Genomic DNA, 12985 nt, shown 5'->3' with positions numbered 1-12985 from the left:
CAGAACACACGGGGCTGGAATGCAGGCTGCTGGTCTAAGAGCTCCGGATGGGGCGGAATCCCGTGTGAGTCTGACAGGTCAGTGAGGGGCTGGTGGAGGCTCGCTGAGTCCCCCTGCCCCCTCACCTACCGGACCCCTCCCTGTGCAGGCCAGGTTGCAGCTGCCCGAGCCTGTCTTGTGTTTCTAGACATGTCCGGCTCCTTCCAGCGTCACAGGCTCTGTGTTAGCTGATGCTCTTCTTGCCCGGACGGCTCTTCCCTCGGGTTTCTGCACAGATGCTGCCTTGTATTGGTATTTAGCTCCTCTGCTTCCTGACGGCCCAGTCACTGTACCACGTAACCCTAGTTTAGGTCTACAAAGGCCTTTCCATCATCCGACCTCCCTCGGGGGTGTGTGTGCGTGTGCGTGTGAGCACGTGTGTACACGTGTGTGCGTGTGTGTGTGTGTGTTCTCAGCCTGCTGTGGAACACAAGCTTCCTGGGAGCGCCTGTTTTCTGCTGTGTCCTCTCGTATCTAGACGAGTAGCTGATGCACTGCAGGTGCTCAGTAAGTAGAAATTTGGGGAAAGAAAATCGGCCATGAGTCATGCTTCATTTTGATGTTTCTTTTCAATTAAAGTCTATCGTTGAAACATGCTCTTTTGTTGTCACCTTTCTTCACAGTTAAGAGGAAAAAAAGTTCCAAATCAGAGGCCAAGGGAACTGTGTCTAAAGTCACTGGGAAAAAAATCACCAAGATCATCGGTTTGGGAAAGAAAAAGCCATCGACAGATGAACAGACCTCCTCAGCGGAGGAAGATGTGCCTACTTGTGGTAAGACGGGGGTGCGTGGGGTTGCCAGATCTGCGCCCTCTCCCCGAGCACGCGGAGACCCTCTCCGGGGAGACCTCTGTATCATGTTCTTCTAAGTCTCACTGATGGGGCTCTTTTGCATTGGTCTTGTGATCAGTTAAATTGTGGAGAATGGATTATATTTTACTGCTTATTAATGAAGGCCTTGCAGGGGTTTGAGATGATCTCTGAAGTTCTCTCAAAACAAAAAACAAATTCTCTCTTTGATCCCATGAGGTTCTTCCAAATCCCTTTTTTTTTTTTAACTTTATTTTTTGTTGTATAATTATTTATTTACTTATTTATTTATTTGGTTGTGCAGGGTCTTAGTTGCGGCTCGAGGGCTCCTTAGTTGCGGCTCGAGGGCTCCTTAGTTGCGGCATGGGAACTCTTGGTCGCGGCATGCACGCGGGATCTAGTTCCCGGACCAGGGATCGAAGCCGGGCCCCCTGCCTTGGGAGCCCGGAGTCTTCACCAGCGGACCGCCAGGGAAGCGCCCAAATTCCTTTTAAGCGTCTCTAAAGGGAAACGTACCGTGGGCGGTTGGCCAGCGGAGGGGGGTGTGTAAGGCGTGTAAGAGCGTTTACAGGGTCCCTGGCAGCCCCTTCCCTTGGCCTGACGTCACACGACTCAGCTTTCTGGGGCTGCTCCACTTCTCAAGCTTCCGCCTCCAGTCCAGTCGGGCCGGCTGACCCCCTCCCCTCATGGGTCTTCGTCCAGTAAGTGTTCTCTGGGCAGCTGCTGGCGGTGGGGCTGCGCCCGCGGGGCGGGGGGCGGGGGGTGTGATGACCAGTTGGCTCCTGCGATCCCGCTGCACCCACTCTAGCGCCCGGGGGGCGGCCCGAGGCAGGGGTCACGGACACAAACGTGTGGTGACTGACGCTGGTCACGAACCCGGCGGGGATACGAGAGGGGCAGCGGGAGAGTCTGGCGGGGGTGTGACTTACACGGAGGCACCGCAGGGACCACCTCCCTGGAGAAGTGAGACCGTACATGCGCAGTGTTTCCTAGGCAACCGCGTTTGCGAGAACATGCGACCCCTTTAAGGAGAAACGCTTTAGAGGCTGAAAGATGGATATTTACCCTTTAAGAAAAATAAGAGAGGGCTGTACTTTCCCTTGCGGACCACAGGGCACATCACACGTCAGTCCCGCAATGCCTTTTGTGTGTGCTCGCTGTTTACTTCTCTCGCTCTCTTTTTTCCCTCTCTCATTGAGCATCTCTTCTGTCCACGGTTCTGGGTAACTGAGGATGCCAAAACATAACAGCATTTGGATGCCGCCCGTTAGTGCCTAAGTTGGGCCACACACGCAAAAATGCGTTTATTCAGCCGATATCACGTCCCAGGGTGTGGCTTGTGCTGAAAGGGCGGCGTGAGCCCAGAGCTGTGCCGGTGGGCAGGAAGGGTCGATTGTGGAGTGCAGCGCAGGTAGACTTGGGGTGGGGGGGCTCCGAGGGGAGGGCAGGGGGGACTCGCAGCCCCTCACAGGCGTGACCCTAGGAAGTCGTGACAGACTTTTGGTGGCACGGTAACCCCCAGGGGTGCTGTGCAGAAGTGCGTGTGGAGTGGAAGATGGCTGGGCGGGCAGTGGTCGAGGCCCCTCGGGGTTGAGGTGCCATCCCAGGGAGGCCCCCATGAAGCGCCCGCCTGTGGGTTCAGCTGGAAGGGGAGATGGTGACCCCAAATGGAGGCCAGCGGTCTGGGAGCCCCCGTGCACGCAGAGGTCGTGAACTTGCCCCTGGTCTGACGGCGTCGGGTCACAGAAGCACGCTGACTGATGCCCTTTCCGTGGAGAAGAAGCGCCCTGCAGAAGGTGAGCCAGCGGGACAGAGCCCTGGCGGGAGGGCAGGGGCGGGGCAGCTGTGGACGCCAGCGGCCTGTGGCCCTCTGCCTTTCCTGGAGCGGCTCACAGCACTGGGTGATCTGCGGTTGTTTCCCTCTGGCATTAGCCCTGGAGAGGAGATAGGAGTTAGGGGTTAGAAGTGGAAAGACGGAATTACCCAACAAAAAGGGAACTCCTTTTTTAGGTTTTTTTTTTTTTTTTTTCTTAAAACTGCCCTAGGTCAGCGAAGGAAATAGAGGTTCTTTCATGAAAAACAATTAAACATTCATATGGAAGGCAACTTAGCAACTGTGGTCCAGACCCCTCCTTTTACAGTGAGGACACCGAACTCGGGAAGGTCGCGGGACTTGCCCTGAGTCACACGGCCAGGCCCGCTGGCCAACCCTGTCGCTGTCCTGCAGCACAGGTCTTCCCCGTCCCCCCCACCGTCCCCCAGGGCTCGCCACCCTCAGGACTCCTCATAAACAGCCGTGTGGGCACTTGGCCTGAAGGCGCAGTGGAATTGCTCAGAGAGCAGGCCTGGTGCAGCCGCGGCCCTGCACCATCACCTGAGGGTTTCCGCCCGGCTCTCAGTGGACATCTTTCACCTCCACTAAGGAACCATCCTCTGTCCACAAGGTTTTAAAATTGTCCTCTAGTTCTTTGCTGGGCCAGGGGACGGGGGGGGAGGTCTCTGGAGAAGTCGAGGGGGAGAATGACTGTCTTCAGTTAGGTTAGGACAGGTGCCAAGTCTCAGGCAGGAAACGTAGCTGGATGAAGGCCCAAGACCCCCATCCTGCCCAGCGTGCCAAGCGGACGGGGCACAGACGAGAGCGTCCCCAGGGCAACTGGGAGCTGAGTCCAAATCCCAGCTCTTCTGGGAGATGCAGCCCAGTCAGCTGGGGCTCTGGGTGTGCAGGAGAAATGCCGGCAGGTAGGAGAGGGTTCTCTGCAGATTTCCCGCAGGCGGGGTGGGAAGAGGCGCCCGCACCAGCCCCCCCGCTCCGCCTGTCCTGCCTGGCTCTCACCCCTTTCTCGGGCCCTCAGCCAGCGGTTGCTGCGCTTAGTCCCAGCCGGGTCCGCTCCCCAAACAGCCACTTGGACTCTTAAGATGATCCGAGACTTGCACACAAACCCCTAAGCAAAGATGGGTCCTTTGTTTTCCCACCTCCAGTGCTCAGGAATTCCGGAAGTATTGTCACTGTATAAAGGCATCAGGAGATGCCTTTCACGTTTTTCTCTCTTCCCCAGCCCGTTTCTGTCTGTCTGTTTGGACTCGTCCACAAGCCTCTCGACTGTCCACCTTCTTCTCCTCTGGATCCCTGCGGGCCACCCCGTGGGAGTTTTGAAACCTTGGGCTAATCGTATCATCCTGTGCTCAGTCAGTTCAGGGCATCTAACAATCTTGACTCACTGAATTTTCCAGCTTTTTCCTCTCATTACTGGATTAAGATGCAGGTCGAATTCACCCACCAGTTGTGTTCCCAGCACCGAGCACACAGCCTGGTGGATAATAGCAGCTCAGTAAACACTTGTTAATTGAATGAATTAACTTAAGCAAGTCGCACGCTTCTCTGAGCCTCAGGTTCCCCACCTATGAAATAGGCTTATACTTAAACTACTTTCTTTTCCTTAGAATTGAGGATAAAATCATGAAACATTAAGCTCATTGCCTATTTCATAATTTATGCTCAGTAAATGGTCGCTATTATTATTCATTTGTTCACCTGAAAAAAACCTAAGTGTACCAGACATAGTCAAGCTGACATGAGGGCAATGCCAGAGGAGTGGCATTGATAATATCGATAATAGAAATACAGAAGCTGAGTGAAAGGAGTGGTCCCCAGGTGCTAGGATGGAGGGCTTCCCGAGGCAGGGTAACCCGGGCTAGTTGGAAGGACCTTCTGGTTATTTCTGGGGCCACTTCTGGCTCTAATGGTCTGTGACTTTGTGAAGTTTTCAGCAGTAGGATTTTTGGTGGATGTGCAGGAAAGTTACATGCCTCTCACTTTCTATCGTAATCCACCCGACAAAAGGTCAGGTGACATTTGATCAAGGAGGAGGGATGCGTTCTTGACGTCAGTCACCACGTCAAGGGTGTCTCGGGTTCTTTGGGTGCCCGCTGGAGGGCGCGTGCCTCTGGTGGAAGGGAGGGTTTCGGCGTCACGGAGCGGGGATCAGCTCTCGGCAGCCCCTTTCCTCTCAGCCGATCACAGTCTGAGGCTGGCTAAGATGAGACGAGCAATTCGGTGAAAGTCCTCACAAAAGTGTGACCAGAGCACAGGAGACGCTGCCCTTCCCGTGCTAGAGAAGAAGTCAGGGGACGCGGGCCCCCCTTCGGTCAGGCGGCCCTGCCTGCTCGTCTGCAGCTGCTGGACCAGAGGCGCCAGGTCCCCGCGCAGCTGACCGCGGGGGCGTTCACATCTGTCCCCTCCTCCTGTGGTTGTGTGTGTTTGGTCAGCCTCAGGCCGTCCTCATGAAACTTCACACGCACTTGTCACCAAGCTTTTGCAAGAGGCCTTGGAGTTCTTTCTTTAGAATTCGGAGCAAAGATAACCTCAGAACATCAAACCGAGATTCCCAGATGGTTACGATACCGTAACATCTCACCATAACGTGATAGGTGGGAACAGGCAAACAAAAAATCAGATGATACTGGAATCGCCTTATTAGCAGGGCGCTGACCTGACCTGGGCGAGCCTGCGAAGGGGCCCGACTGCTCTTTGGCACCACCTGGTGGTGGGTGTCTGCTCAGGCTGATCGTCTCCGGGCTGATGGGGTCCTGTGTCGGCAGGGATTCCATCACAGCCTAGCCGTGTCGTGGCGGGGAGAAAGAATATTAGGGGACATGGGACCTGCCCTCTGACTCCAGGGTACTTCGGTGAGCCACCTGCCATGTCCGTGCGTGGTCCCTCCCTCATCCGGGGTCCCTACCCAGAAAGTAGGAATTTCGGCCACCTCTTTGGAGAAGGCGGTGAGCCTGCCAGGGGGGGCCAAATGCCAGATGTGGGCTTGTTTCCGTGGCGTTTGCTGTTTACAGAAACAGGCCTGTTACCCACCGTGATTCTCGTTTTGCTTTTCCCTTTTGGGCAACTGTAACTCATTATGAGGAAGGCGTTAAAATATGGTAATTTCCTTTGAAGTCATGCTCTAACTAAAGTGTGGATCTGTCCAATGTAATCATTCCTTTTGTGACTCACATGTCAAGAAACCCATGGCATTTGGTGAGCCGGTCAGGGAAGAAAACCTGATGAGCGCCTTCCCCTCTTCAGGAGATGCGTCATTCGTGTGGCTGGCCGAGCCATACTCAGAAACTGCGGCCCCCCTGCGCTGGGGACAGGTGCACCCACGTGGTGAATTCTAAGATCCAGAAGTCCTGTGGAAGTTGAGAGGAATCCCCTCACTGTTCCTGAGAAGGCAGATGTGCTTAAATTCCTCAATAAACATTTTGGCATCTCCTTCCCCATTGTGACCCCCGCTGTCTTCTGCAACAAGGACAGGCCCCTACAAGTAGCTGCCGAGGTTTTCCGTGACCAGGTCACTAGACGTCTCAGGTCTTAGTTCACCGCGCTCCCCGCTTCTCCAGGCCTGAAGGGATCGCCCCACCCCTTAAGGCCCAGGTGAGGACCCGCCCCAGAGCACATGTAAGCCTCCACTCTGCCAGCCCCAGTGGTCACGTCCATCAGTGCCCTGGGCCTGAGTGCTTCCTTCTACAAACTGTTCACTCGCCTGTCGACCTTGTGTGCCCAAGAAGACTAAGTTAGTTGAAAGCCGTCCCATGCTTCCATTTATTTCTTCTTAATCATACGCCATCCTACTGTCCATAGGCCACGTGTGTCCATTCATGCTCGGAACATACTTACGATGGATCCAGTTGCCAGCTATTTCATAAAAATCCAAAGATGTGGGGCTTCAGCATGATTAATGACTTATAGACGGAGATATTAAATAGTTCTAATAGCTGTTGCTCAGATGTTCAGCTATTATATTTGACTATATGTTTTAAGTAGAGCTTAAAAAAAAAGAATAAGTTGTATCAGAACTATGTCATTTACAAATAGTATTTCCCAGAATGAAAATAGCAGCTCTTTCTCTTCCATCTTTGACTGTCAAAAGAGCTTCAGGTCGGTCTTCGCTGGGTAGCCGTGAACAGGAAGGAAGAAGATCAGGGTGTGAGCTTCCTCCGTTTCTTTCTGGACTCTGCTTCTCCAGCCTGTCTTCACCTCCCTCCAATCCCTTCTAATTGTGCAAAATACAAGGAGCTTCAGGTCCCAGGCACTTGAGCTGATAGGCTTGCTTCTCCATTTTCTCTGTAATTTTACAAGTATGGCAACGTGTGTCCCAAACTGAAGTTTTAGACCCAGGTACCCTTTAGGATGTATTGGCAAAACTGATTTACATTCAGCTGAACGTACATTTAAGTATTATAAGCATTTTCCTAGTGAATTCATTGAGCTATTATGTATAGTAATGTCTGTACGTAAAAGAGAAGGCATCATTCTGGGCCTTCTAACACCCCTATTTGGGGTTTTGTTTTCGTTTGGTTTTTGCCTTTATAGCATTTATCCATTGCTAATAAAGTGTGTAAGGTGTAGAACAGAAAAGAAGCAAAAGGCGTCGTCCAAATCCCTTTTGGAAAGACATTTTAAAAAATCAGGATCAGAAAGGATTTTATTTATTTATTTATTTATTTATTGAGCTGCACATGTGTGCACGTGTGTGTGTGTATGTGTGTGTATGAATCGAAAGAGCAGCCGAATGACTTAAGGAATCCTTGTTTCCCTTCTTCCTTGTTGACCTGGACTCTATATGCTATTCCACTCACTTCCTCATCTTACTAGCATTATGGACTGGTCAGAAGTCACAGCCACCCTGTGAAATCTGTTTGTCATGCCTTGTTATTTCCAGAAAAATGCACCGTATGTTTGTGACAAGTGAAAACGATCAGTTTCTTGTCTTTGAGGCGATTTCCTTTTTTTAAAAATGAGGACAGTTCTTCTTGTAATTCCATCACATTCCATCCGTAATGCACTGAGGATGTGGTGCAGCCTCAGAGGCATGGATGACGAAATTCCACATGCATCAGACTCAGGCCTTTAGACCTCAGCGGTCAGACAGAGTCCTCCAGTCAGAGGGCACTGAGGAAGGGCATCTCTGGCCTCCAGGCAGGAATCTCATCCCGAGGATTTGCCGTCATTTGCTGGAATACTTCCAGTGGTGGGGAACTTATCACCTCCCAGGGCTGCCTGTTTTGTGGAAAGCTTTCATTTTCAGATAGTTTTATTCCTCATGTTAAGCCAAACTCTGCCTGTCTTGTCACTTTTGCCCTGGTGGTGTCATTTGCAGCTACTCGGAATGAACCCGAACCCTTTCCTGGGTGAGGTCCCTTCAGCTATTTGAGGACGGCAGTGTGTCCTCATAGCCTCTCTCCTGCCAACCACTGACGGCTCAGTGACCTCTCGTACCCCGGGCAAGCTCCGGGTTCCCGTAGACGGTCCTCGGCACGCGTCACACGGTGCATTCGGGCTCCTGGGTGGCCTGTCCTGTCTCAGCCCCCAGAGCTGATGGAGGTCAGTCATCTCGCAGTGGCGGCTCTCGCTGCTCCCAGGAGCCTGCACTTGCAGACGTGCTGTGTGCGGGGTTCGTTCCGTCTTCGCGGCCTCCTGGGGCGCATCCTTCCTGGGGAGGCTGACCGGCCTGCTCTCGTTGCAGGCTACCTGAACGTGCTCTCCAACAGCCGCTGGCGGGAGCGCTGGTGCCGCGTCAAGGAAAATAAGCTCATCCTCCACAAGGACAGGGCCGACCTGAAGACCCACATCGTCTCCATCCCGCTCCGCGGCTGCGAGGTCATCCCGGGGCTGGACTCCAAACACCCCCTGACGTTCCGGCTACTTCGCAACGGCCAGGAGGTGGCCGTGTTGGAGGTGGGAGCCACGGGGCATTTGCTCGCGGTGGTTTGCCTTCTAGGGTCCGGCCTGGACGCCCCGTCAACTCCTCACACCTGGCTGATGGCAGCTTTGGTTCTGTCCCGTCCCACGTGTCCTGCTTTTCTTCTCCGAGGGGCCCCAGCCGTGTGGACGGCACAGCCAGTTCTCTGCACGGTGTCCACGGTAGACTGCCTGCCAGGTCACCTCCTTGTCTGATACCCTCTCTGTTCGTGTTTGCGTGGAAGTTCAGTACACAATTCCAGGCAGTAGATTGCTTTCTAAGAGTGGCCACAAAACAACTTGTTTTAAAATTTCCAGTAAAACTTCTCCCCTAACCGTGGTCTGCCTCTGAATTGGTGGCATTTCCTTCAAGCTGTCCTTTGGAATGTTCTGGGCTTCTTCACAGATGGAGCAGGTGTTTTCTGACTACCAGTTGCCTATCGACAGTGGCCAGAGAGCCAGATTACAAAAGAACAAAAAGAACACCTTTGGTTTTTAAGAACCATTGGCTTTGCATGCATTTTATCGTTTGGCTGCTTTTTCAGACCTCCTTATTCACGAAAGCAGAGAAAGGCAATTAAAACTAATTTCTTAGCTACACACTTAAAACTTTCGTTTTTGAAATTTAAAATTTTTTGTTTATCATCTATTATTAATTTATTTCTACCCAATATTAATTCAGACCTTTTTTCCTTTGTCTTTTTTTTTTTCACTTAGCATTATCATGATTAAGATACAAAGACACACACATGTATATCCATGCATACACAAATATCAGAGTGTAGAATTTCCGGAGTACATGTAAGTATATTTATGCTATACAGTTGATAGAAATGAGGATGTTTTGGGTTTGGTGGCATTGCTGATGTGTGTTCTAAATTAATCAGATGCAGAGCGTAATCTAAATGACTGCAGTGTTACTGACCAGTGAAGGAAAGGGCATGGGCTTATGACCAAGATCAGAGGGGCCCCATTAGCCAACCTGGAAGGTCTTGGTAGGAGTTAGGAGTTAGTTTCAGAGACTGCTTTTTTTTGATGGGGACAAAAAAGAGATTAAGAACATAGTTCTTTCTCACACACAGCTCCTTGCCCGATGGTTTGGATGGTTTGAGATAACAGGTCGAAGGACCGAGCCTGCCCTAGTGGCTGACTTCCCAGAAGGGAGGCCAGGCCTGACTGGAATCAGGGTATCTGGGCCCCAGTCCTAGTTCTGTTGCAGACTTTGATCACAACCCAATCTGTTTTTCTCTCTCGGCTTCTTTATTTGTCTGTAAAACAGAGCATTGGGCTAGAGTCGGTGTGCTTTGTAAGCATTTATGAGGGCTGAAAGCTATAGGGTGGATGAGAGAGGAAAAAAAGCCAAAAACGTAAATGAGGAAACTGTACTCTTGATGCAAACAGCTCAGGTGTCACGTGAGAGCTCTGGCAGCAGATCTGAGAGAGGCTGCGAGGACAGGAAGACACACGCTGTGGGTTGGCACACGCTAGATTCGGGGGTGAAAAGTGAGACGTTGGCCTGGACACCGGGTGGTGACGGGAGCCCCCGTGGGGAGGGGCAGGGGCAGGGCGGAGCTGGGTGAGAAGGACCCTGTCCTGTCTTTGCTCCCAGCCCTGTAGGTGCAGCCTCATGTCCCCCAAAAATGGTGGTTGTGTTTCACTGCCTTTCCCTATTCCAGTTATTGAATCAAATGCGCACACACACACACACACACACACACACACACACGTAACCACACTCAGCGTTCCAACATAAGCAAAGAGTTTGCCTGAATCAGTTAGGAAATGCAGTGATCCGACCAGTAAAGTTGTATTCTGTACTTTTTCTAAGACCGTTTTATCTTAACTTTTGAGATAATTTCAGAATTACAGAAAAGTTGTGAAACTAGTACAAATAATTCCATATACCCTTCACCCATATTCCCCCAATACTAACATTTTACCATGTTTGATATCTCTTGCATGGTCTTTTCCCCTCTCTCTCCCTCTCTCTCTTTCTCTCTCTCTGTCTGTGTGTAAATTTTTTCAGAACCTTTTACAGACGTGTTGCCCCTTTATCCCTAAACACTTCAGTGTGAATTTGCTCAAAATGAGGGTATTTCTTTACTAAAACCACTGTATAATTATCAAAATCAGGAAATTCACACTCATGCAATACAATTATCTGACTTACAGATTTTAATCAGATTTTCCCAGTTATCCCAATAATGTCCCTTGTCAGCAGAAGGAAACCCCAGGTGGTGTGTTTCATTCAGCTGCAGTCTCTTTGGCTTTCTCCGTCTGGTTTCATGACATTGATACTTGGGACGGGTACAGGCCATTACTGTGTAGACGGTCCCTCAGTTTGGGCATATCTGCCATTTTTCCTTGAAATTCGAATCTGGGGTAGGCATGCTTGGTAGGGGCACGTGGAAGCAGTGGTGTGTTTGTCACTGCATCACTTAAGCAGGTACGCCCGTCAGTTTGTCCCACGACTGTTGACGTTAACTTTGATCTCGCAGGTGGGATGTCTGCACGGCTTCCCCACTGCAAAGTTACTGTGTTTCCCGTTTGTCTTTAATAAGCTTCATGCGGGAAGATCCTTTGAGACTCCTTCAATATCCTGTCACTCACAATTTCACCCACTAATTCTTAGCGTCCATGAATGACTCTTCCCTGATACAAGAGTTATTAAAATGACAGCTGCTAAATGGGGACTTTCTAATTCCATTATTCCTTCCATTATTCCTTATTAGTTAGTATCTACTTTAAGGAAGATTTCCCTTTCTCTCAATTAATTATTCATTCATTTATATATATATATGTATATCAGCAGGGGTTCATAGGTTATTGTTTTAATCAGTGATTATAATCCTTTATTGTCATGATTTATCCTGGTCAAATGAACAGAGTTGGTCAGCAGAAAGCCCTTTGAGCCATGTGGCCTTTGCTATGTCCCTGTAATAAAGGGACACAGTCCGTGGTCCCCTTCATTCTTTGAGCTCTTTCCTCATGTTATGATGCAACAAGATGTTCCAGGCTCATCTTGTACTTTTCTCTGCCCCAGGCCTCTTGGAATCAGCCATGTTCCGAAGAGCTCTTAGTGAACAACTCCTAGTGGATAATGGTATTTAGAAACCAGGATCTGGGTAGAAGGTGTGCTGAGAGCTACTGGGGTGTCATTGCGCCTAGGCCTTTTCAGTAGTCATAGGAAATTGTGTGTATGTGTATGTTTGTATATACATATATTCAGGCATGTTTCTATGTTATACATTTTACACACACGTATATGCATATATACATGTATACACCTGCATGTATACCTATTTATATACTAAAAGCCACAAGATCGTAACTAATACTTCTAATTTTAGTCCAACACCACAGAGTTATTATTTTTTAAAAGTCTACGAGGAAATTTCTTAAACAATGAAGAAAGCAGTTAACAGTGTAATAGTATCAACCACATCTTAGATATTATGTTAACATACTTTTAAAAATGCTTAGATGAAATAGTTATAGATAGATGGATATAGATTCAGTCGTAGATACATTCTTAACATAGATTTCGTTTGGGGGAGGACAAAAGACCAGTGAAGAGAACATATTTGTGATTTTTTTATTATCCAAGCACTCAAATCAATTCATTTCAATTTAGCAAACATTGATTACATTCTTACTCTCCGTAAGGTATGTAATTGGAATCCATTCACTTTGTCCATGGCCGCATATGATACTGTTGCTTGTACAGTATCAGTAGCCAATTCTGTCAGCACACAAAAAACAACTGCTTCCTTGTCAATGGCTCTTCCTCCCGAGAGCTTTTTGTGCCTGCCATGGGGTATATATGATTGCTTGTATTCTGATCAGTGTTCAACTCATCAAGGTTATAATGATGAAACCCAGTTTTCTTTAAGTCTTGAAGCTAAACTTACAGATCTTTCTTTATATAAAAAAGTTGTAATTTTTGCAAAAAGCTAAATATTCTTTTTTCTTTGACATTCAGTTAACTCACACATTTGATAGCTCAATTTCCCCTAAACTTTGACTTACATAGTTGATTAGCCAATAGTATTTAGACATTTGAAATACCATTACGAATGTAATGTAATTAATTTTCTAAATCACATAAGAAGGACGGCTTAAAATTTTAATGAACCAAATCTTAAAGATATATTTCAGACTTGCAAATTAGGCAGATGACATCCGGGAAGCATTTCAAACATCTTAAAAAATAGCATGCACAAAGCAGCCCAACGATTATAAATATTACACCTATATAAACACAACTAATATGAAAGTGAAAGTAGGTTAATTTTCTGTACCATCTAATCGGGGAAATAAAATTGCCATTTCAGGCCCATTTAGGAGACCACAGCAAGGGCTACTGGCCACCAGAGTTGGTGACCTACAGGGGCCGTGGCCTGAT

General features: G+C 49.1%; 1 protein-coding gene across 3 annotated transcripts in view; it reads left to right on the top strand.

Annotated features, from left to right (window-relative positions):
• Positions 1 to 12985, top strand: part of AFAP1 (actin filament associated protein 1) — a 149935-nt gene that overhangs the window by 109618 nt on the left and 27332 nt on the right. For all 3 annotated transcript variants that reach the window (XM_082391441.1, XM_082391440.1, XM_082391442.1), the window contains exons 9-10: positions 663 to 812; positions 8366 to 8577. In XM_082391441.1, the coding sequence (XP_082247567.1) occupies positions 663 to 812; positions 8366 to 8577 (362 nt within the window). The remainder of the gene's footprint in view (positions 1 to 662; positions 813 to 8365; positions 8578 to 12985) is intronic.

This window comes from Balaenoptera borealis (assembly GCF_965194805.1).
Source record: "Balaenoptera borealis genome assembly, chromosome: 4".
Lineage (NCBI taxonomy): Eukaryota > Metazoa > Chordata > Mammalia > Artiodactyla > Balaenopteridae > Balaenoptera > Balaenoptera borealis.
Note: the sequence above shows the minus strand (reverse complement) of the source record. Positions and strands in the feature narration are given on the sequence as shown.